The following is a 21176-nucleotide window of genomic DNA, read 5'->3' on the forward strand; positions in this document are numbered from 1 at the left end:
GTGGTGTGATACCTGCCGACAATTACGTAGTTTCGCTCCATGTTCCACCAGCTCACAGTGACTGAAAGACTACAGACTCAACTTTTACAGTGAGGGGTCTACGCCCCAGGTGTCCGGTAGGTAGAACAACTGTACATAGCATCTTTGGAGTATAAACAGGGATTTCCAATGAAAACTTGCTTTTCTGTTGTTTTACTGTAGTTTTTTTAATATGGACACAGAAGAGGGTAATAAACCTTCTCCCTATAAATGGCCTCAACATCGAGAAACAGGCCATTACAACAAACATAAGTTGAATTGTGGGTTCCTGCAGTTTCTCATGTGAGTAAAAGGCAAAACACAGAAAACAAAATAAAGCGAAGAGCTGTACTTCACACATTCTCCTTGTGGACCTCTCCACGATTGGTAATAAAATGTGAACTTGAAAAGTTTTGAAAGTTAGAAGTTTCAAAAAAAAAAAATGTCAATGAAACATTTTTGTCTTTCTTGGAGCTCCACTAGGATTCCGCTGCCCTTATTTGCATGCAAAGCCCATTCTCTCATAAAATTTCTATAATTTTGAATTTACACTTGGTGCTTGAATATCAAAATCCCTCTGGATGGTTCAGGTGTAGTAAATGCATTAGTAGAGCATTAGTGGCATCTCTGCGGTATGGATGTGACCAAGAAACACATGACACACGGGACACATGCTGTCGTGTGTGTGTGTGTGTGTGTGTATCTCGGGTGCAGTTTCCAAGAGCTCGTCGCACTACCATGCTGTTAGAGTCACTGCACAGTGAAGGGTGATCTCTTTCGCCAGGACCGCCAGGACCACCTGCACCACCCACTCTACACCTCCCATGTGCCTCCTGCTCATCTGCTCTGGAGAACTTTGATGGCCTGACTTCCTTCACCAGAGCAGCACTGAACTATTTTACAAAAAGGAGGGCTGGATGTGCTGGGCCTGGGTACAAAAAACCCTGAAGGAGGAGCCATAGCATAAGAGTTAGGGCTGGTCACCACTCTGGACCACACTGACCATGGACTCAATGGGCATCAGAACACACAAGGAGGTTTCACAGTAATGGGAGAAAATGACGCTAACCCTTTACCAGCTCTCTATCAAATTTTCAGTGTTTTTTTCTTCCCCCCCAGACATGACAAACGTGACACCATTAATCCTTTTATTTTGCAGTACTGCCACTTAAAGCATTTTGTCAACTATGATGGAGCAGTAAAGAGCAGTTTACAAAAAGAGGAACGTTTGATGAAGACACCAATACCACAATGTCATCACACGTGTCCTCTGTGCCCCCTAAAACGTATCCTTTTGCTTGTTAGTGACAGAAGTTGTTATGAACTGGTAAAGGAATACTGTGGTGCACACTCTGGGCTTTATTACTTTATGTTGCAGAGTTTGAGAAGTAGCACTGTTTATCATCACAGTCTAGGCACTTGGACCCATCCTGGTCTGCACACTGAAGTTCAGATGGACTTCAATGTGTTTCGCACTTGTGTGACCATTACAATACTGACACATTATTTACATGGCTTGTGTTTATGCTACCTGTGATGTACAGCATATGGTGTTACAATACACAGGTAACACTAGTCTTTCTGCTAATGGGTCCAAAGCATTGCACTCATAGGACTCAAACCTGCAACCTGGCATATCATCGTGCCATTACAGATCCCCACTGCCACCCCTCCTGCTGTTGTTTAGCAGCCTGGCATCTGGGAGAACATAAAATCAGATGGTTGTCAGTCACAACACCTAAGACAACAGCACCTCCATGTGTAAACAGGGCTATAAAGCCGGTGGGCAGGAGCTACCATTTAAATGAAACTGCAGCACCATGAAATACGACTATTTGGGGACTTAAGCAGAGAAGCTCACAGTGAATAAAACCCTGGACCTGACCAAGAGAGGACCACAGGTTGGAGTAACTGCAAACCCACTCAGTTCAAACCATGAGGAACCAATGATGCTGTACATTAATATTGTGTTCCCTCTCCAATAAAGTGATGCTTTTACTGAAATATTCAGTTTAGTCCTGTTAGACATATTTTTATAGTGAATATAGTTTATATTCTCACCATGTTTGTACAGGGCACTGAACAATGTTCTGGCCAATGATGCTATCCTACAGGGTGGGAGGCAGGAGACAGAAAGCCAGCAGTTAAAGTGGACTATGAAGACAAGCTTCCAGGGAGCTGAAGAGAGGAAGACAAATCTCTAGGAGAACCAGAGGGTGGTACAGTGAGTAGCACTGCTGTCTCGCAGCACCTGGGTGGTGTGAGAGGACGTGAGCTTGATCCCCATTCAGTCAGGATGGAGCTTGCATTTTCTCCCCGTGTCTGCATGGGTTTCCTCCAGGTGCTCTGATTTCCTCCCACAGTCCAAAGACATGCTGTTTAGGTTCACCCACAGTGTGTGAGTGACAGAGAGAGTGTGTTCCACCGATGTATGGATGAGTGACCCATTGTAAGTAGTGTATCTAGCAGTGTAAGTCACCACGGTGAATAAGGTTTGAGCTGATAACACTACGTAGTGTTCACTGGAAGTCGATGTGGAGGAAAGCGTGGCTGCAACCCATCCTCAGCATTCTAACGGGTGGAAGTGTCTAGAAAAAAATACTGTTATGTCTGATAATGCAGAGCTAGAGTCTGTGGAAGCTGCAGTCAGTGTCCAGGCTCCAAGTTACTTAACCCTTTCCTAGAGCCAGGCAGTTGTTAGCTCCTGGCAGCAGATGACCTGTCTGGAAACAGCAGTACTGTACACTAGTGCCACTGCAGGTGCCTGACCCAGAGGCTGGTCTTCCCAGGGCGTCATAACACCCAGGGTAGGGTGTATTAGATTACATTATGTGAGGCATGGTGGCACAGCAAGTAGCACTGCTGCCTCGTGAGCTTCACGTGGTGCGAGAGGCTGTGGGTTTGACCCCCACGTAGCCTGTGTGGAATTTTGAGGGGCAGGGGGCACTCCCATTCTGTCACGCACAGGTGTGTATTAAATGCATTTTCAACATCCAATGGGTTTTGCGGAACATAACCCATCGTAAATCGGGGACCACCTGTATTTGAAATGTGGTATTTGTCAGTGTATACACTGCCATCTGCAGCACATGTTGACATACTACACTGGACTAACAAAAGTGATTCACAAAAATAACATAATATCCTTATTTTTCACTCGAGTTGACTTGTGTGCATAAAATACTATAATATAATAATTGATATCTACTGTGTCAAGAACCTCAGAAATACACAGTGTTAAAGAGATATTAATGTGTCATCTTTATATTAATAACAATATTTATGTATCTGGATAAGCAACCAAATCAAAAAAGTATTATCACAGGGAAACAAAACAGATATGTATAAGTGCATCTGCTAAGAGTAAAGCAAAAAAGCTACACTATTTACCCAGTTTTTTTGAAATTTATGTAAAGCCCCAGGGGATGAGCTTTTGTCTCAAGACAGTCTACTGACAATTTAATTTGAAAAAAATCTATTAAATAAATAGCATCGGTCTGAACGGAGAAGTTCAGGATGAGCCCCACAGGACGGAATTCCATTACGAATGCAAACTACAGGGGTATTGTGGGAACTCTGCACCCTGAGCTCAACGTGGGCCCTGCTGCCCTGCTGCCTCCCTACTTGGCCTCATTAATCACGGCACAGTGGTGACTGACAGCTCCATCGATGGCCAGGGAGGCGTGGAAAACAGAGGTGCTCCCCGGTAGAGACACAGAGGCCCCGGTTCCCCTGTCCCCCCTGGGTTTAGGGTTCAACAGCAGAAGGCCAAGTTCAGCATTCGTCAGACTTCATTCAAACATCACTACGGACAGACAGGACTCACAGTGTTTTAATGAGGTGGTTTTACTGCAGGATGGGGGCACTAGCTGTGGGCACTGGCTCAGAGCCCCGCATGTTAATTACTGTCCATTCTGGGGTCTGTCTAACTGTCACTGTGTCGCTCTCTCTCTTCGCTGCTCCTCCTATCCCCGAGTGACAGGTTGCCTGGGGCAAATTTTACCTGGGTGAGACCTGCAAGTCTTCAGCACCTGCCTTTTAAGTGCACGGGGCTGAAGCTGACAAGCTGAAGACCAACCAAGCACTTGAGAGCGCGTTCACACAGGAAGGAGAGCTTTTCTTCGCTTTAAGTGTAAAGTCAGAGTAGAGTGCAGTGTCGTACTCAGCCACCTGTCTATCGGTTTTTCTCCACTTCCAGCTTTAGGAATCCTGTTTCCTCTCCTCTGCGTCCTTCTAGCTTTAGTGCTGAAAAAACCATATGTTGTTTTAAACATATAATTATCTCTAATGCTGCTTGTTACATATTCCTTTGTATGCATAAACTTCTCATCTCATATTTAAGTCTTTAAGAGAAATTAAGGTCTCACCTCACATGGAGGTCAACATCATAGATGAAGATGAGTAGAAAACAATGGAGAAGGAAATGCTGATACACGCACACAAAGATTTGCTGCGTGTGATCATTTTTGCGTGCCTCATTTTAATGGGTTGTAAAAAAACAAAATACATACATTAACAGATTCTTTTTTCCCCAACGCAACTTCCAACAAACTCCACATAGTGTTATGAGCCCACACACCTTATTCACCAAGTTGACTTACGCTGCTAGATACACTACTTACACTGGGTCACTCATCCATAGATCAGTGGAACACACTCTCTCTGTGTCACTCACACACTATGGGGGAACCTGAACAGCATGTCTCTGAAGTGTGGGAGGAAACCAGAGCACCCGAAGACTTACACTGCTAAAAACACTACTTACACTGGGTTACTCATCCATATATCAGTGGAACACACTCTCTCTGTCACTCACACACTATGGGGGAACCTGAACAACATGTTTTTGGGAGGAAACAAGCAAACCTATGCAGAGCATGCAAACTCCACACAGACTAAGCAGGAATCAAACCCTTGTCCTCTCACACCACCCAGGCGCTGACTGCTTGCTGTGCCACCCCACTTTTGAACATTATATGGGTTATGCATTTAAGCGTTGTATTTATTGTAATTTGTTATTGTTTGTTATTTTATAGGGATTTTATTGTTTTGTGGTTTATGGAGTATTACGTCATAATCCTTTTCTATTATGAACCGTTCTGGATAATCAGTAGAGGGCGCTATTCAAACAAGAGAAATATTAAGTACGTTGTGACGTGTAACTGGTGATTTAAATGACTTGATTGAATAAAGTTTGATTAATAGCCATTAAGTCATCTTATCTTTATGATCTTTTAGTCTTTCAGAGGACATCAATCCGCCACTTTAAAATACTGAAATATTTTCATTTTAATGCACAGATTCGCGGTTATATTTGAGACGTTTAATGTATCAACTGGGGAATTTTAAAAAGTAACAAGATTATGATCTTGCGTACTAATTTAAGATTCTTGTTTTTTTGTTACTGCGTATTAGCATTAAGGAATTTAATCTCTTAAATGCTGTTTTCGTGAAGGACGACAGGGGACTTTTATTCTGAAATGTTTACGCCCATGGCCAGCAGCATTAACATACATTTGCAATGTCTTCTTGTCGCTCTGCACTTGGTCTCCCGAGCTGAGGCACAGCTAAAGTAAGTCCTTTTCAGCGGCCACTGACCTGAGATTCAGCGCTTATTGTTGTTTTATTCTCGCTCTAAAATGGGAACATCATGCTGGGAAAACATGGGCCTTGCTTGCCGCGGTTTTATTCGCTGAAGCTGCCGCCCGCTAACTAAACTAAGTTACACAAGTTACACTTAGTTAGGCTTCGCAAACGTAGTTAAGTTTATAATAATATAAGAGTTGGAGGTTAGTTTGTGTTCCGAAGTGAATCTTTGAGGAACTTAGGGAAACTGTGACTAGTAGTAAACTCGAGAGTGTCATTCCAGACATTTTTTGCCAGGTCCGTTAGAAAATCGGTCCCGTCAGTCCGCAGCGGGCTGCTCCTCTCCCGCACGTCGTGGCCCAAACGGTCCCAGCTCGTGTTATAGTTTTCACAAATCAGTACAAAATGTAACACAAACATGCACTATCGTAGGTCATTAGGGAGAAACTGCTCGCGACGCTGTCATTTTGATGAAAGCCCCGCCCGTGCGTAGGAAAAACGGGTAATTATTTACTAGAGAGCCGCTGACGACCGGGCTCTTTTAGTTTCAGTTATTCCTCACTTCCTGCCTTTCGCTCAGTTCCTCGCGGCGGCTCTCGAGCTCATGGCCGTTAACGCGGTTGGATGAAGACCTCGAAGTGTCGAACACGATCGAATCGTGATCTGTGATCTAAAAGCACGTGGATATACATCCGGTAAGTTTTCCGCTTGACCAAGAAGATCGGAATTTAAGAACATTAACTTTTTTTTTTTTTTTTTTTTTAAAACCATAACTCGGCTCGACCTATTTAAGATATTTGTCTCGCCACACAGTTTTTAAAATAAAATTTTTCTGAATTGCTGTACAATACGTGCACACGGGGCTATAATTTATTATCATGGAAATAAAGATGGTCAAACTTGACTCAAACTTGTTGTAGTCGTGCTAACTCACTGTCTATGCTCCCCGTAATAATAGTATATATATATATAGACTTAGATTTTGGTGGCATTTTTAAAGCTAATAAATATATGGCTTGAAAATAGTTTAAACGTAATATTTTTATTAGTGAGTCTGTGCAACGTTTGAATTATACTCGCAGTCGCACTGGAACACACTGGTTCGTTATGCGTTTACTTGTTGTAACTGAAATTGTTTGTAACGCCAACCGCTACCTCACATTCAAAAGGTTAATACTACAATTAAACCCGTCATCTTATTTTACGGGTTAGGTTTTGTGTAAAAAAAAAAAAATTGAAGCTATATTGCTAATTAAGCTAAATTTATACTATTAAATTAGCAGACACTTTTCTCCGAAGAAGTACATCTCAGAGTTCTGTTAATCGTTGGTTGTGCGATGTACACTGTGTACTACACATCATCAGCCGAAACATTAAAACCACTGAGAAGTGAAGTGAATAACATTGATTCTCTTGTTACAATGGCACCTGTCAAGGGGTGGGATATATTAGGCGGCAAGTGAACAGTCAGTTCTTGAATTTGATGTGTTGGAAGCAGGAAAAATGGCCAAGCGTAAGGATCTGAGCGACATTGACAAGGGCCAAATTGTGATGGTTAGATGACTGGAAAGGTGTCAGAACCTCAGAACCAGTGCATCACAGCTTGTAGCTATGGGACTGCGTAGCTACAGACTGCTCAGAATGTCCATGCTGACCCCTGTCTACCAATGAAAGCGCCTACAATGGGCACATGAGCATCAGAACTGGACCATGGAGCAATGGAAGAAGGTGGCCTGGTCTGATGAATCATGTTTTCTTGTAGATGATGTGGACGGCCAGGTGTGTGTGCGTCATTTACCTCTAAGCGATGCCAGCAGGATGTACTATAGGAAGAAGACAGGCTGGTGAAGGCAGTGTGATGCTCTGGGCAATGTTGTGCTGGGAAACCTTGGGTCTTGGCATTCATGTAGATGTTATTTTGACAGGTACCACCTACCTGAAGATTGTTGTAGACCACGTACACCCCTACATGACAACGGTAATCCCTGATGGCAGTGGCCCTGCCACACTGCAAAAATTGTTCAGGAATGGTTTGAGGAACATGGCATGGAGTTCAAGGTGCTGACTTTGCCTCCAGGTTCCCCAGATCTCAATCCGATCGACTATCTGTGGGATGCGCTGGAAAAACAAGTCCGATCCATGGAGGCCCCACCTTGCAATTTACAGGATTTAAAGGATCTGCTGCTAACTTCTTGGTGCCAGATACCACAGGACACCTTCAGAGGTCTTGTGGAATCCATGTCTCAAGAAGTCTGAGCCGTTTTAACGGCATGTGGGGGACCCACACAATATTAAGCAGGTGATTTCCATGTTTTTGGCTGATTAGTGTACATTTTATCAGTGGGGTCACTATGGGGGTGTGGACCACACAGGGTGACACCATCAAAGGGGGTGACACCAGAATGGCCGTCTATAAAATTTTTGTGCAATGTTTCAGCAGAAATATATTATTTGTTATAAAAATACCCTGTAGCTAGTTATAACAGCTGAAACATTTTTCATAAACCCGGCTTACGTGTATCAATATACCTACAAGGGTGAAACTCTGTGCTCATTTACTTTTTGAACCTTCTAATGTGCTCTGCTCAGAGCTCTCATTATTACCCAATTGCAGTGACGCTTTGAATCATGTGGTTTCGTAGGTATGCACTACAAGCACACACTGTTGTTTCTGTTGCTGCTGCTGTTTTTATAGTCGCTGACGTCCAGTGATATACAGGAATTACAATTTATGAGTAACATTAGTACAAACAACATTACTAAGGATTCGGTATGGTTTGGTACGGTACAGGAGGAGGTCCATGGGTGGGGGATGACACCAACCCTAGTGACGCCACTTACATTTATTTATCATATAATGATTGCTGTATGATTACTCTGAATTATTTCGCCATCACACCACTACACTAATCCCCTTACGATCATTCACTCATCCGTACACCAGAGTCAAAGTAACACACGTACAATGGGTTCCCATTCCACGCAAATTCATGCAAATGGTTTTTAAAAAATGTCATGTTCTCCCCAGTGCGTGCGTGGGTTAACTCCAGGTACTCAGGTTTCCTTCCGCAGTCCAAATACATGCAGTTCACATGGATTGGTGATGCTAAATTGCCCGTAGTGTGTGAATGGCTGGGTGTGTGTGTTGCCACCCCGCTCAGTCTGCAATCATTCAATTTAATAACACGGCGAACGTGGCCGACAACCACTCCTGTTCAGTTTCGTACACTTCCCATAAGTCTCCACTCTCTTAAAGCAAAACTGAAATATTCTTCACACATTGACAGGCGGAAGACATGCCATCTACAGTCATTACTGCACCCTCGCTGTGCGAGAGTGCGTGACTTTCAGTGGTTTGTTTTTTTTTTTTTTTTGGACGCACTTTAGATAAATTTTATTATGCAGTTTTTTTTTTTTTTTAAAAGTGTGTAAATCAAGGTATGTCTCCTTTTTGAGACTATGAATACAGTGCCAGATCTCTATTTTCCAGAGTCCTTCCTGGATACACAGGATATTCAACTGAGATCAATTCAATATATTTTTACAGCACATTCTTCTCACCAGAGTGACAGTGTTCAGTGTGTGCAACAGTAGACACATTTATTCGTTGAGCTGACACGTTTCACCAAATGTTTATGATTGTCCATTTATAGAATTGCGAAATTTTACCGCAGCAATTAAGTACCTTATTTAAGAGTACTACCAGCTGGAGGTGGAATTTGAACATGTGACCTTTGCATCCAATACAGGCAGGACAGTTTCAGAAACAGTGATAATGTCTTGCAAAGTTGGACAGGTAAGCTGAGGAGAGGAAAGCAGGACAAACTCCCAACCACAGAGAACAGGAAGAAAAATAAACCTCTGGGGTCCAAGTGTCAGTGGCTGCCCTCCCCTCCTGGGTATTCTACTCTGAAAACAGAAGACCTGTGTAGATTTGTGTATAATTATAAGACCAGTCATAGTCTACACCCAGGTGGCTGATTCACTGGGGGTATTGAGTGGTCATTGGTTATTTCCTAGAGCCACTGACAATCCTCACTGCAATGTTTTGAACCTGTTGTAAGGGAAATGATGCAAGCAGGGCTGCTACACTGGGACAGGCTCTCGGTCTTTAATGGGGCTTTTATTTTATTCTCTTATTACCTTCCTTTTTAATTATCTTCTCATTCTCGTAGCGTTTTGCGTTTGCGCTTTACGTATGCGAGACATTGCTGTGCCTCTCTGAAGCATCAGGAGTAGTAGGAGTATAATGGAGGATAGCATTGAGAGAGCATATTAAAAAGTGTTTCACCTTAAATACAGACTCATTTGGGACTAAGGACTCAACAAAACTGGTGATGAGGGTGGGACCAATACATCACGAGTGTGTGTAATGTTTTTCCATCATCTAGTCATCATCATCAGTTTGCTTTACATTTATTCATTTAGCTAATGAGCTTTTCCATAGCTAATTTCAATTAGATAAGTGTATAGCTGTGTAGTTTCTATTGAAGCAATTTCTGGGTAGACGCCTTGTTCAAGGGTATGCAGCAGGAGGTTGGATTCAGACGTGGATCCTTGCAGTCGAAGGTTGGCGGTTTGCACCACTACGCTACCTGCTGCCCCCACAACTTTCAGCCACCTAACTGATAGTGGACAATCAAAACTTTTCAGGAGGTGTAGGCGGAAGTGATAGTCCATCAATAAAAGACAAAAATACCATGGGGTGGCACGGCGAGCAGTGCTGCTGTCTCATAGCGCCCGAGAGGACGTGGGTTCGATCCCCGCTCGGTCTGTGTGGAGTTTGCATGTTCTCCCCGTGTCTGCATGGGTTTCCTGCTGGTGCTCCAGTTTCTTCCCACAGTCCAAAGATGTGCTGTTCAGGTTCACCCATAGTGTGTGAGTGACAGAGAGAGTGTGTTCCACTGATGTATGGATGAGTGACCCAGTGTAAGTAGCGTATTTAGCAGTGTAAGTCACCGTGGTGAATAAGGTGTGTGGGCTCATAACACTACATAGAGTTCACTGGAGAAAAGTGTCTGCTAAATAAATGTAAATATCTGAGATTAAGGTAATTGATTTAATTGTTTTGTTTTGAATCTCACACACACACACTTTCTGAACCCCTTGTCCCATACGGGGTCACGGGGAACCAGAGCCTCCCAGCAACACAGGGTGTAAGGCCGGAGGGGGAGGGGACACACCCAGGACGGGAAGCCAGTCCGCCGCAAGGCACCCCAAGGGGGACTCGAACCCCAGACCCACCAGAGAGCAGGACCCGGTCCAACCCACTGCACCACCGCACCCCCCGTTTTGAATCAGAAATTGTTAAATAACTTTAAAGCCTCATTGCTTTTAAGCACCACAAATAATTTTCATCTAGAAGGGAAGTATGGGAGTTTTATGTATTCAGTGCAAAATTTCTAGAACTCTGGCCATCTCACTATCCACAAGTAGCTGTCTGTACACATCTGTAGTCATGGCATGTGATGACATCTTTAATGTACTGATGAATCCAAATATACATTATTTATATTGTGTGAGGGGGGCGCGGTGGCGTAATGGGTCGGACCGGGTTCTGCTCTCCAGTGGGTCGGACCGGGTTCTGCTCTCCTTGTTCAAGCCCTCAGCTATAACACAAACTGGCATATGCAGGGGGTTTACCTGAATGAGGGTTGAAAATCTTTGGTCTAGAAGATTCACTAAACATGAACGAGCATCACACTGCTGGCTAAATTTTACAGTTGACAAGGTCAGATTTGTACTAGTTAAAGTAAGTGAAGAGAATTCCTACATGTTCATGAAATCAGATTTTTGACACCTCAACTGTTGTGATGTTTCTGTGATTGATACTGATGGTGATGTTTTGCCATTTTATTATATTGACCATATGATTTGCCCAATAACTATACGTTAATCTTGGAAAATCTTGTGATGGTTTGATTTTGCTTTGTCTAATTGTGCAGTATTTGTAAATGTGTGTGGTGCTGCAGTGTTAGTGAAATTTTAAAACGAGGCACCTCTATGTATGTTAGTGCTCATTAATCCCTTCTGTTCAGTCCTGCACGCTTGCTTATGTTTTATTTCTGGAAGAAATTGATGTATTGAGTGTCTCGGTGTCAAGCTCATCGGGTGGACAAAGGAGAGATGCGTACCAGTGGTAAGCTTGATTTCTTTGTTTGTATCCTTATTTTTCTTCTTTGTTTGTACATGCATGCTTGTGTATATTTTTGTATTGACATTTGAGGCTTCAAAAATACTGTTAGTTAACTGATTTTTACATTTTCTTGATTTCTGCCATTTGTGATTAACAAAAAAAATAACTTGATCAGAATGATCTGAAGTTTACAACTTAAATCCTTACATTAAATGACTGTATTATTAGCTTTCTTTGCTTCTTGTTTTAGGAGTCCTGAAAGTGGCAGTGCTGGTATCCATCTTGTCTTTAATGGTGTTCTTTGTAGTCCAGTTTCTTAATGTAAACCTGAATTTCAATTTGGGAAACCTTTTTGGTATGTATTTCACAGTATGTTCTTTTAATAATATACATTTAAAATGATGTTTTAAAGGATGGAAAGAAAAAACTGATATTTCAATAAATTACTGGTCTCAGATGTGTTTAAGGATACAACACAATGCGGATCATTTTGCATTTCCATAACACAGGCAGTCCCCTGGTTACGAACGTCCGGTTTACGTTCGACCCGTATTTACAAACCACCCCCCCGTAAAGCGTGCTATATTAAAAATTCGAGTGACATACAATGATTCTTTAAAAAAAAAAAAACGGGCGCCACTTTGTGACGCACATCAAAACATTGCACATCTACAGCACTTCGTCATCTGGTGGGCGCATGAGCTTGAGGTAGGACAAAGACTTCCTTCTTTTCAGTCGGACCACGTTGCAGTTAAAGTGTCTTGTGTGTTACTGTATTTGGCTTTAATTTTTTTTTGTTTTTACCCTCCTAATCATTGCACTAAGGTGTAAATGTGATGCATCAAAGAAAAGGAAAATGACCACAATTAAAACTAAAGCTGAAATAATCAAGCAATCTGAAAAGGGTGAAATGCCAACGAAGTTTCTTTAATGTTTTTTTTTCTCTCACACACATATATATATATATATATACACACGCACTAATAATTAATAATAAAAGACACTTCTCAACCCCTTCCCAGTTGCGGAATCTCACTCAAGACAACCATCTCTCTGTTCTCAAACCTACCTCACTTTTATTATTATTATTATTATTATTATTATTATTATTATTATTATTATTACATTGTATTATTATCATTATTACTACTGTATTGTTATATTAAAGTTGTTTTAGTGTCTGTAATATTTTTTATGCATAGAAAGGTACATGATATACTAAAACAAATATCTGACTAACTGTCGTTAGACACAGACCGTACCTAACTGTTCCGACTTACGTACAAATCCGACTTAAAGGCAGACTTAGGAATGGAACTTGTTCGTAATCCGAGGACTGTCTGTAGTCTCAAATGCTTTGTTTACTTTAGTTTTATTGTCAAGCAACTTACTGTGCTGTTGTGTAAAGTTCCTGTTGTAACTTGATTTGATTATATTTTACTTTATTTTTTATCTTTTAATATTTTTGAGCTGATGCCTTCGTTTTAGGCAACTTTTAAGCTTAGCTTTACACAAGACACAAAAGTGCTTGCAAGTAAGTGTAGAATGTGATTTTTCTTTTACACAGTAATGCAATATTGCTCTAACACAGAAGTAAAGCACCATCAAAACAATTCTGTACATCTTTTATATGGTATGCTCAAAATATGAGTATAACTAGGGAATAGAATGATCAGAAAGACGGTTACATGTATCATTAAGTTACCCTGTGTTCTCTTCATGCTGGACCCTCCCCCCCCAAACATTGTACACAAAGCATCCTGGATAGGCTTCAGTTCACTGTAACCCTGCTCAGGACAAGCAGTTATTGAAATTGGATGGATTAAAGGTTAGGCAGATTTACATACCAGCAAGGAACACAGTAAAATATTATGGGAATAGAAGAAGGTGTTGCTTAAACCAAAATAGTGAAGAACTGGGTCTTCGGAAGATCATAAGACTAGCAGCAAGGAAGGAGAATGGGCGATCCTTCGTTGTGTTCTTGGAAAGAAGAGGTAATGAGAAGGCAGGCAGGCAAAGGGTAATTGAAGGTACATTGACTACAGTAGAGAGAGATTACAATAAAATGTACTCTGGTTCTTCATGTTACACAAATTATACTTAGTATTTGTTGAAGATATTTGTATTTCCTTTGCCGTCTTGTTTTCCAAAATCTCTGTCTTTTGCAGAGCAAAACTGTTATAAGGCTGCATACGGACATTAGTTGGCAGCAATCCGCACTCCATAGAACCATTTTGGGGTCATACCAGTGTTTACAGCTTTGTGTCTGCTGTTCCTGAATGAGAGGAACATGAGAAATGATGCACATATTCATAGAATTAATCGGCCTTCTACTGGTGCATGTTGTGCAACTTTAGAGTTATGAACAAATGGTTACCAACAGACCTCTGGTCCCAGTTCCATTTCTAAGTAGAGGACACAGTGTAGTGAGGAGTCAAGCCACATAAGAACCTGTACATTTGGATTAGAGTTGTAAACTCGATCTTGGGTATGTTGGGGGCCAGTGTAAAGACCAGAGTAGAGGAGTGGCATGAGTATAACTCAGGACATTATACAATAAACAAGCATCAGCTTTTTGTTGGAGAGGATGGAGGGTAGCCATAGGAACATAAATTTGAAAAAAATAATTGCAGTAATGTTTTCAAAATTATATAGCTGTATGTAGACGCCGGCCAAATTTGTAGACAATTGCAGTTATAAACGGCAGAAGATGTGCAGGCTGCTTGAAGTCATTCTGTCTCACTATGGAATTTCTTCTATGCATGGGTTTACATTTTAAGAGGTTGGTCATAGCACATAAGACACTAAAATGTCACCTTTTTTTTTTTTTTTCCTCACAGTGAGTTCGGCTTCCTCTATACGAGAGCGTAAGTATGCTTGCTGATATTGTCAACTTAAAGTATGTGATACAGTGTGTTTTTCAGTGGATTGAAATGACAGTGATCATATACACATTGTTTTGTAACATTTTCATTACATTCAGAAATATGCTTTTTCCACTGAGAAAAGCACATTTTCAGACAGGTTATATTGCATTTATCCAGCAGTTTTGTTGCATGTTGTAATGTTTTTGTTGATATAATAACACACACGTAAACGTTTATGGAGCATTTGCGTGATCAGGGGAGACGTGAGTCAGAAAGAGGTGAGTTTTGATACCCCTCTTAAATTTGGTGAGGTATGAGAATAAAAAACATTTTGAAAAATAAGGAAAACATTTCTCAAAACTAATAAAACAGCTTGGGGGGGAAAAGCAAAATTAAGACAAGGTTAATCATACATTGTTGAAAAGTCTGCACCTCATTGACTCATGACTTATATATCACTGAGGAAAAGTCTGTTTCAAACATAAGAAAAAGTTCATAATTCTGGGAGCAGTTGGTCCATTTAACAAGCATGGGGACAACTCTTCTAGGTCCAGGAGTCCGTATATTGGGGCATACCTGTGTGCATGTACAATGTGTGTATATACTGTATGTGTTTCTAAATATATACGTATGTATGTATGTTTTTAGTATATATAGCTGTTTTCAGCACCCGTTCAGTGTGCACTTTGACAAACACTTAAACTTCTCCCTCAGTAACTGACGCTTGTTATGATTTGTCAGATTTACTAATGAGAAAGATGTGAAAATGAAAAGGACAAAAAGAAACACTCAAATCCCATCCAGAATCAGGTGTATAAAAATTCATAAAACTAACTCAAGTGCATGATTAAATTAATAAATTGCTTAAAACAAATAATTTTCTCATTCTATACATTTACAAGCCTCTAACAATCGACAAAATATGCTTCAGCTTCTGAGTAAACATCGCTCCTCATCATTAATTCTAGAATGGAGCCAGAAGTTTTTTAACACCAAAACATATAAATTATAATTGGATATGTTAAACAAAAACAAACATTACACACTGACAACACTTCCTTGGTGTAAATGTGAGAAATTTAAAGAAAAAAAAAAAAGAAAGAAAAAACTGACAAGCAGCAAAAAATAAAAGGTGTTAGTGTGGATAGTGTTTTGAGGCATGGGTGGTGTCAGTGTTGCACAAAACATTGAGCTTTAAATTTTGGTTTAAAAGCTCCGTCTTGGTCACCTGGCCATAAATCTTTTTCCCACACTGCAGCAGAGTCACTCTTGTGCTTTCTGGGAAACGCCAGATGTGCTTTAAGAGTGTTCTTTTGGGTAATGACTTCTTTTTTTTTTAACCACTCTCCAATATGCAAACCTAACACTGCCCATTTACCATATCAAGATCTCAATCCACAGCCACAGAAGGTCAGTTTCATCTTGTCTTCACTAAAAATTGTGGCTCTTCAGCTCTCTCTGTTACTCCTCTTTATGTCTGAGATCACTTCTGCATCTGTTTTACTTCCTGTCATCCTTCTGCTCATGAGGGTCTAATGAGACCTTCCTACTGTACCTATTGTTACCTTCCATTGCAGTGTGAAATCCCTGTCCTCCTACCTCTAAAGTCCAGATTTCTCAGACCTGTCCATTTATATTGCTACCAGACTTTTGTTGTTTGCTCCATCCTCCTCTCTTGACTCTGTCTGACCTTTCACCACCAAGCCAGCATGTCCCACTTTCAACCCTTGGTTGTCTGATACTTGCAAACTATGTGCAGCTGGGAATGGAGGAAATCTAAATGACCCATGGACGTAACATTTAGCAGGGGGTTCCTTGCTTCCTTACAGTCTGCTGTCTCTGCTGCAAAAACAAATATTTTTCATGACATTTACAGTCAATGTACAGTATTCCCTTTTAACAAACTTTCCTGTTATGCTCCACTATCTTCTTTCTCAACAAAAAAGATACTGCCTCTTTCTTCAGAAAAGTTAATTCCATCACTAGCAAATTCTCCTCTTGTACCTTCCACACTGATGTGCAGCAAGACTTTTGATTTTCCAATTTTGTCTAATTTTTTAAAAAAAATTTAATGTATTACTTGCATTTTATGTGACACTCCTCATTCACCACAGAAACTGAGTTCTGTCAAATACTTAAGGGAACCAGTCTTAGCCTTTCAGATTAGCCAGATGCTGGGTTGCTGAACTGGTGCTGAACATCTGAGTCAGGCTGGGAAAGAGAAACCATGGTAGATCATCTTTTCTAGAACAGCTTTACCGGTCTCAGAGAATTTGCATCTTCTCCTCTTGATTTCACCTAGTACATTGGGGCAAAATTGCAGATGGGAGCCTTTAAAGATGATGTGAAATTGGGCCAGAATGCTTCAGGAGTGCAGCCGGGGAGTCAGTAGGTGAAGTCAAACTCAATAGGAAGCGAATTGTCTGGCAGTCCAACCCAGGAAGTTTGTCCTCCAGAAATAGTTTGAAAGGGGGGTTTCCTGCAGAATTCTTTTATATTTTACTTCATCCATTTGCTCTTGGTGCAACTCTATTTTTCACTCCAGAGTAGCTGTTTATTCCGCTTGCAATTTTTGCCTGTTCTGCAGAGCACATGGTTCAAGTGCCAGCAACACAACTTTCAAAAATATTCACTCTCTCAGTTAAATTAGTTTTATTTCCATAGCTGCAATGATGGGGGATAGATTCTTTAGTTTGGTCCTATCCAGCTTTGCAAAATTCAGTGGTGTCTGCTCTGATGTATACTTTGCACTTAAGCATTGCATCTATTTTTCATATTTGAATTGCCAAACTTCTGGTCCTGATCGGAGTTAATCCTGTCTCCCCAAAGCTCTAAAATCAATGGACTGCAGACAAGGCATGTCTTGGAACTGGTACAATCAGTGATAGTTTGATTCTTTACAATGTGGCCTATTTTAGTAAGTGGCATGCCTGTTGTGCTGATGTGTCAGCCTGTTGTGGTAGCCCACCTAGCTGTCCGAATTCCTTTTTCCACTGTGGAGGACCTATCAGTGTGTAGAATGAGGTTTGGATTGTCCAGGGCATATTCACTAGCTAGACATGCTTCTTGCATTTCAATAATAATGATGTCAGAACACTCATGCTGTGTCAACAAGTGTCTGCCGAATATGTAAATGGAAATATAAATTGATCAAAGACCTCAGCAATGAATATACGCACACTGCTGTATCACAGCAGGGTTAGTGTGTGATACACCAAATGCTGTCAGGCTTGTGTTGAACAAGCTGATTTTAGGTGTGTACATTCACATTTTGTGTTTGAATTGGTGCTCTTAGATGTTGTTTGTCTGATTTGTTTATGTCTTTTGCAGCTTCCAAACCTCCCCAATACAAATGTAGGCTGTCCAAGCCTTGTCCTGATAGACACTTTGCCTTTAAGATGGCCAGTGGTGCAGCCAGTGTAGTTGGGCCAAAAATATGCTTGGAGGACAACATGTAAGTGGAATAGGTCAACTCTGCTTGTAATCAACTACTGAATCCTCTTTAACTTGCCTGTGCTTCAGCCCGCATGTCCTCACTGCTTAGTCACCTCATATCCTTCTTTGGTACAGATTGATGAGCAGTGTGAAGAACAATGTAGGAAGAGGAATAAACATCGCTCTTGTGAACGGTAGTTGTCTCTGGTTTTAGGTGACTTGTGAAGACTTAAGCAGTGTTTTGTGGTCATATAGAAGAGCAATTTTTTCATTCAAATTCATCATTATGTTGTTGTCTTTTGCTGTTTGGTATTTATCAAATCAAATCACCATAACCACAAGTGTACAGGTGGTGAAAATCTTTGGTGCATTCTCCGCAGCTGTGCAGCATAAGTATAGTTCTAAGTATACCAGCAGGTATAAAAGTAATTAACTTTTTTCCACAGGAAAGACTGGGGATCTTATCAAGACAGGTGTCTTTGACATGTGGGCTGGAGGTGTGTAGTTTCATGTATGTAGTTAGCACAGTCTATACAGTGTTTATCATGAAAAAAGAAGTATGATTAGTTAATGTTTAACTTCTGGCCTAAAGTTTAGATATCATCTCCTTCCAGATGTCAAGCCCCTCATAGCATTTTTGAAAACCATAGAAGAAGGAACTGTGGTGATGATGGCCACCTTTGACGACGCTGCCACCAAGTATGAGCTCCTTTGGAGTACACATTGCAATTCCATTAGGAACTCTGCAGAATTACTTAAAAGCAGTTTGATTTTTTGTCAAGGGCTTCCATTCTCAGCTGTAAGACTTAGAGGAGAAAAAAACTATATTATTTGATCATCCATTAATTTATTTATTTATTACAGACTAAACGATGAAGCTAAGCAGCTAATCAGTGAACTGGGCAGCTCCAGCATTAGCACCTTGTCCTTCAGGGATAACTGGATTTTTGTGGGAGGGAAAGGGATCAAAACCAAGAGTCCCTTTGAACAGGTAAACTCCCATTTTTCATCTTTTTCATTTTCTCTGTCCTTTGACAAATGCTATGCAGTCGAGTTAATGTTAGCAAAATTTTGCTGCAATAAGACATGCCAACAATCGGCACTCGGGACCATGGTTAAGAGTCACTTATGTGTTTGTTTGCAGCACATAAAAAACAGTGCAGAAACAAACAAGTATGAAGGCTGGCCAGAGGTCCTGGAAATGGAGGGCTGTATCCCTGCAAGAGAGGACTGATGGAATACCCCCCAAGTCTGCCTTTCCCTGCACTGGAGCATGCCCTCTGCTTTCCTCTGTTCTGTAGACTGATTCAGTTTAAGGAATAGGGATTAGTGGTCTTGAAGGTTCTTTTAACATTGCTGTTTTCTCAGCTGCAGGAGATAGGTTGCATATTTAAACTCCGAGTCTCTTTTAAATATTTTTCTCTGAAATGGTCATCACTTTAGAGAAAAGTGTGTGCTAAATGAATAAATGTAAGTGTAAAATATGCAACCAATTTTTCAGACTTTTGCAAAATGGACTAAGCACTGAGTTAAAAGTGGGAAGCCAGAGCCCTGACCACCAGTGCTTGAGATGTTTATTTTAAGCTTTGCAATTACTAATGCATTTCAACGTAAGAGGTACTTCTTCACTCCTATTATTAAAATGTTCACATTTTAAAAATGGATCAGTATACAAATATTTGGAGTACAGGGCTTAGCATGTTCTGTTTCTTTCTGTGGACTGCTGCTCTAGCTTCGATATGGTGGACATGTGAGAAGAGCAACAATGAATTGTTTGGAAAAACAAGCCTTTTTGAAATTAACAAACTGACTGCTGCGCCTTTGTAGCAATTTTTGCAGCACCAGTTGTGCCAAAATGGATGCCACTTTTAAATAAACTTATTTAATACACACATTATATGTAAATAAAATGTTGTAATGTTAGTAATCCAAGAAGACTGAGCAATTAAAAGCAGTAACATTAAAGTGGGAAATTTGTATGAATTATGCGGTTCAAGATTTTCTTGAGTACAGAAGTCCAGCAGACTGGTTTCATGTAATACATTAATGTAATACATTCAGTGGCTTAACTTTAAAGCCTAACCGCCACATGGCGTTAGCAATAACAGAGTGTGCATTTTTGATATTCGAAATATTGAACAGGCTTGCCAAATACTTAAATATTCAATGGATACACAACACCTTCTTCATTGTTAGACGTCCTATAGTACAGATAGCATAAGTGGAGTGATCACACACACATTTTCAGAACCGCTTGTCCCATACGGGGTTACGGAGCCTACCCGGCAACACAGGGCGTAAGGCCAGAGGGGGAAGGGGACACACCCAGGACGGGACGCCAGTCCACCACAAGGCACCCCAAGCAGGACTCGAACCCCAGACCCACCGGAGAGCAGGACTGTGGTCTAACCCACTGCACCACCACACCCCCTGTGAGCATACAAAATAAAATACAAAATAAAATCTGTTTTTAAATTCTGGTTGTCATATTTCATTTAGTGGTTTTTCCACACTGCTGTATTTTGGCAGAAAAGTGGATGGGGCCTTACAGCAACATTAGCCATAGCTACTGAGAATATCTCAGTGGGTTATGAAAATAGTTCCACATGGACACTACTAAAATTACTTCATAACATACAGCAAACCAACCAACCAACTTCAATAGGTGCTTATCCCAAACAGGGTCACGGTGAGCCAGAGCCTAGCCCAGAGACATCGAGTACAAGGCAGGGAGGCACACCCCGGACGGGAAACCAGTTTATGGCAGGGCCACAGCTAGTTACCCAAGCACACAGCCGGATAAATGTATGGGAGCAATTGCAGGGCAAGTACCTTGCTTAAGAGCATTACAGCTGGAGGAGGGGATCAAACCGGCAACCCTTGGAGCCAAAGGCAGCTGCTCCAACCATGACATTACCAGCCACCCCATACAGCAAACCCTTCCACATTATTTTGATATCCACTTATGGGCTTATGGTTTTGAATCAATGGTGCAGGCAAAGTAATGCACCTGTCCCTTGCATAATGGGGTTTGTTTTGTGAAAATACCCCATTAAGTGGATTCCGATTGTGATGGGTTGAATCATTTGTTATGAAATAATTGTTCCTGGACAAAAAACACTCCTAACACTGAT

The 21176-nt window shown here is 41.1% G+C and overlaps 2 protein-coding genes across 5 annotated transcripts in view; both read left to right on the plus strand.

The window, feature by feature from the left end:
• ttll1 (tubulin tyrosine ligase-like family, member 1) overlaps positions 1-21176 on the plus strand; it is a 917975-nt gene that overhangs the window by 714813 nt on the left and 181986 nt on the right. The gene's annotated exons all lie outside the window — the stretch shown is intronic.
• On the plus strand, positions 5501-20025 carry LOC108942337 (protein FAM3C-like). Of its 4 annotated transcripts, XM_018765631.2 has the most exons (11): positions 5501-5590; positions 6185-6299; positions 11643-11743; positions 11991-12095; positions 14581-14607; positions 17938-18061; positions 18178-18236; positions 18489-18539; positions 18657-18741; positions 18907-19033; positions 19187-20025. In XM_018765631.2, the coding sequence occupies exons 3-11, from the start codon at positions 11731-11733 to the stop codon at positions 19274-19276; spliced, it is 681 nt and encodes a 226-aa protein (XP_018621147.1). In that variant the 5' UTR covers positions 5501-5590; positions 6185-6299; positions 11643-11730; the 3' UTR covers positions 19277-20025. The 4 variants fall into 4 exon arrangements, with proteins under 4 accessions (XP_018621147.1, XP_018621149.1, XP_029107954.1 ...); XM_018765633.2 differs by lacking the exon at positions 6185-6299 and having other exon boundaries at positions 5520-5590; positions 11677-11743; XM_029252121.1 differs by lacking the exon at positions 5501-5590 and having other exon boundaries at positions 5989-6299.

The sequence above is a fragment of the Scleropages formosus genome, chromosome 5 (assembly GCF_900964775.1).
Source record: "Scleropages formosus chromosome 5, fSclFor1.1, whole genome shotgun sequence".
In the NCBI taxonomy this organism is placed as follows: Eukaryota; Metazoa; Chordata; class Actinopteri; order Osteoglossiformes; family Osteoglossidae; genus Scleropages; species Scleropages formosus.

Bases quoted from the DNA above. Each gene is read 5' to 3' on its own strand.
- LOC108942337 (XM_018765631.2), top strand. The intron at 12,096-14,580 runs GTATGTATTTCA...TTTTCCTCACAG, and splicing joins CAATTTGGGAAACCTTTTTG to TGAGTTCGGCTTCCTCTATA. The intron at 18,540-18,656 runs GTGTGTAGTTTC...ATCTCCTTCCAG, and splicing joins CTTTGACATGTGGGCTGGAG to ATGTCAAGCCCCTCATAGCA.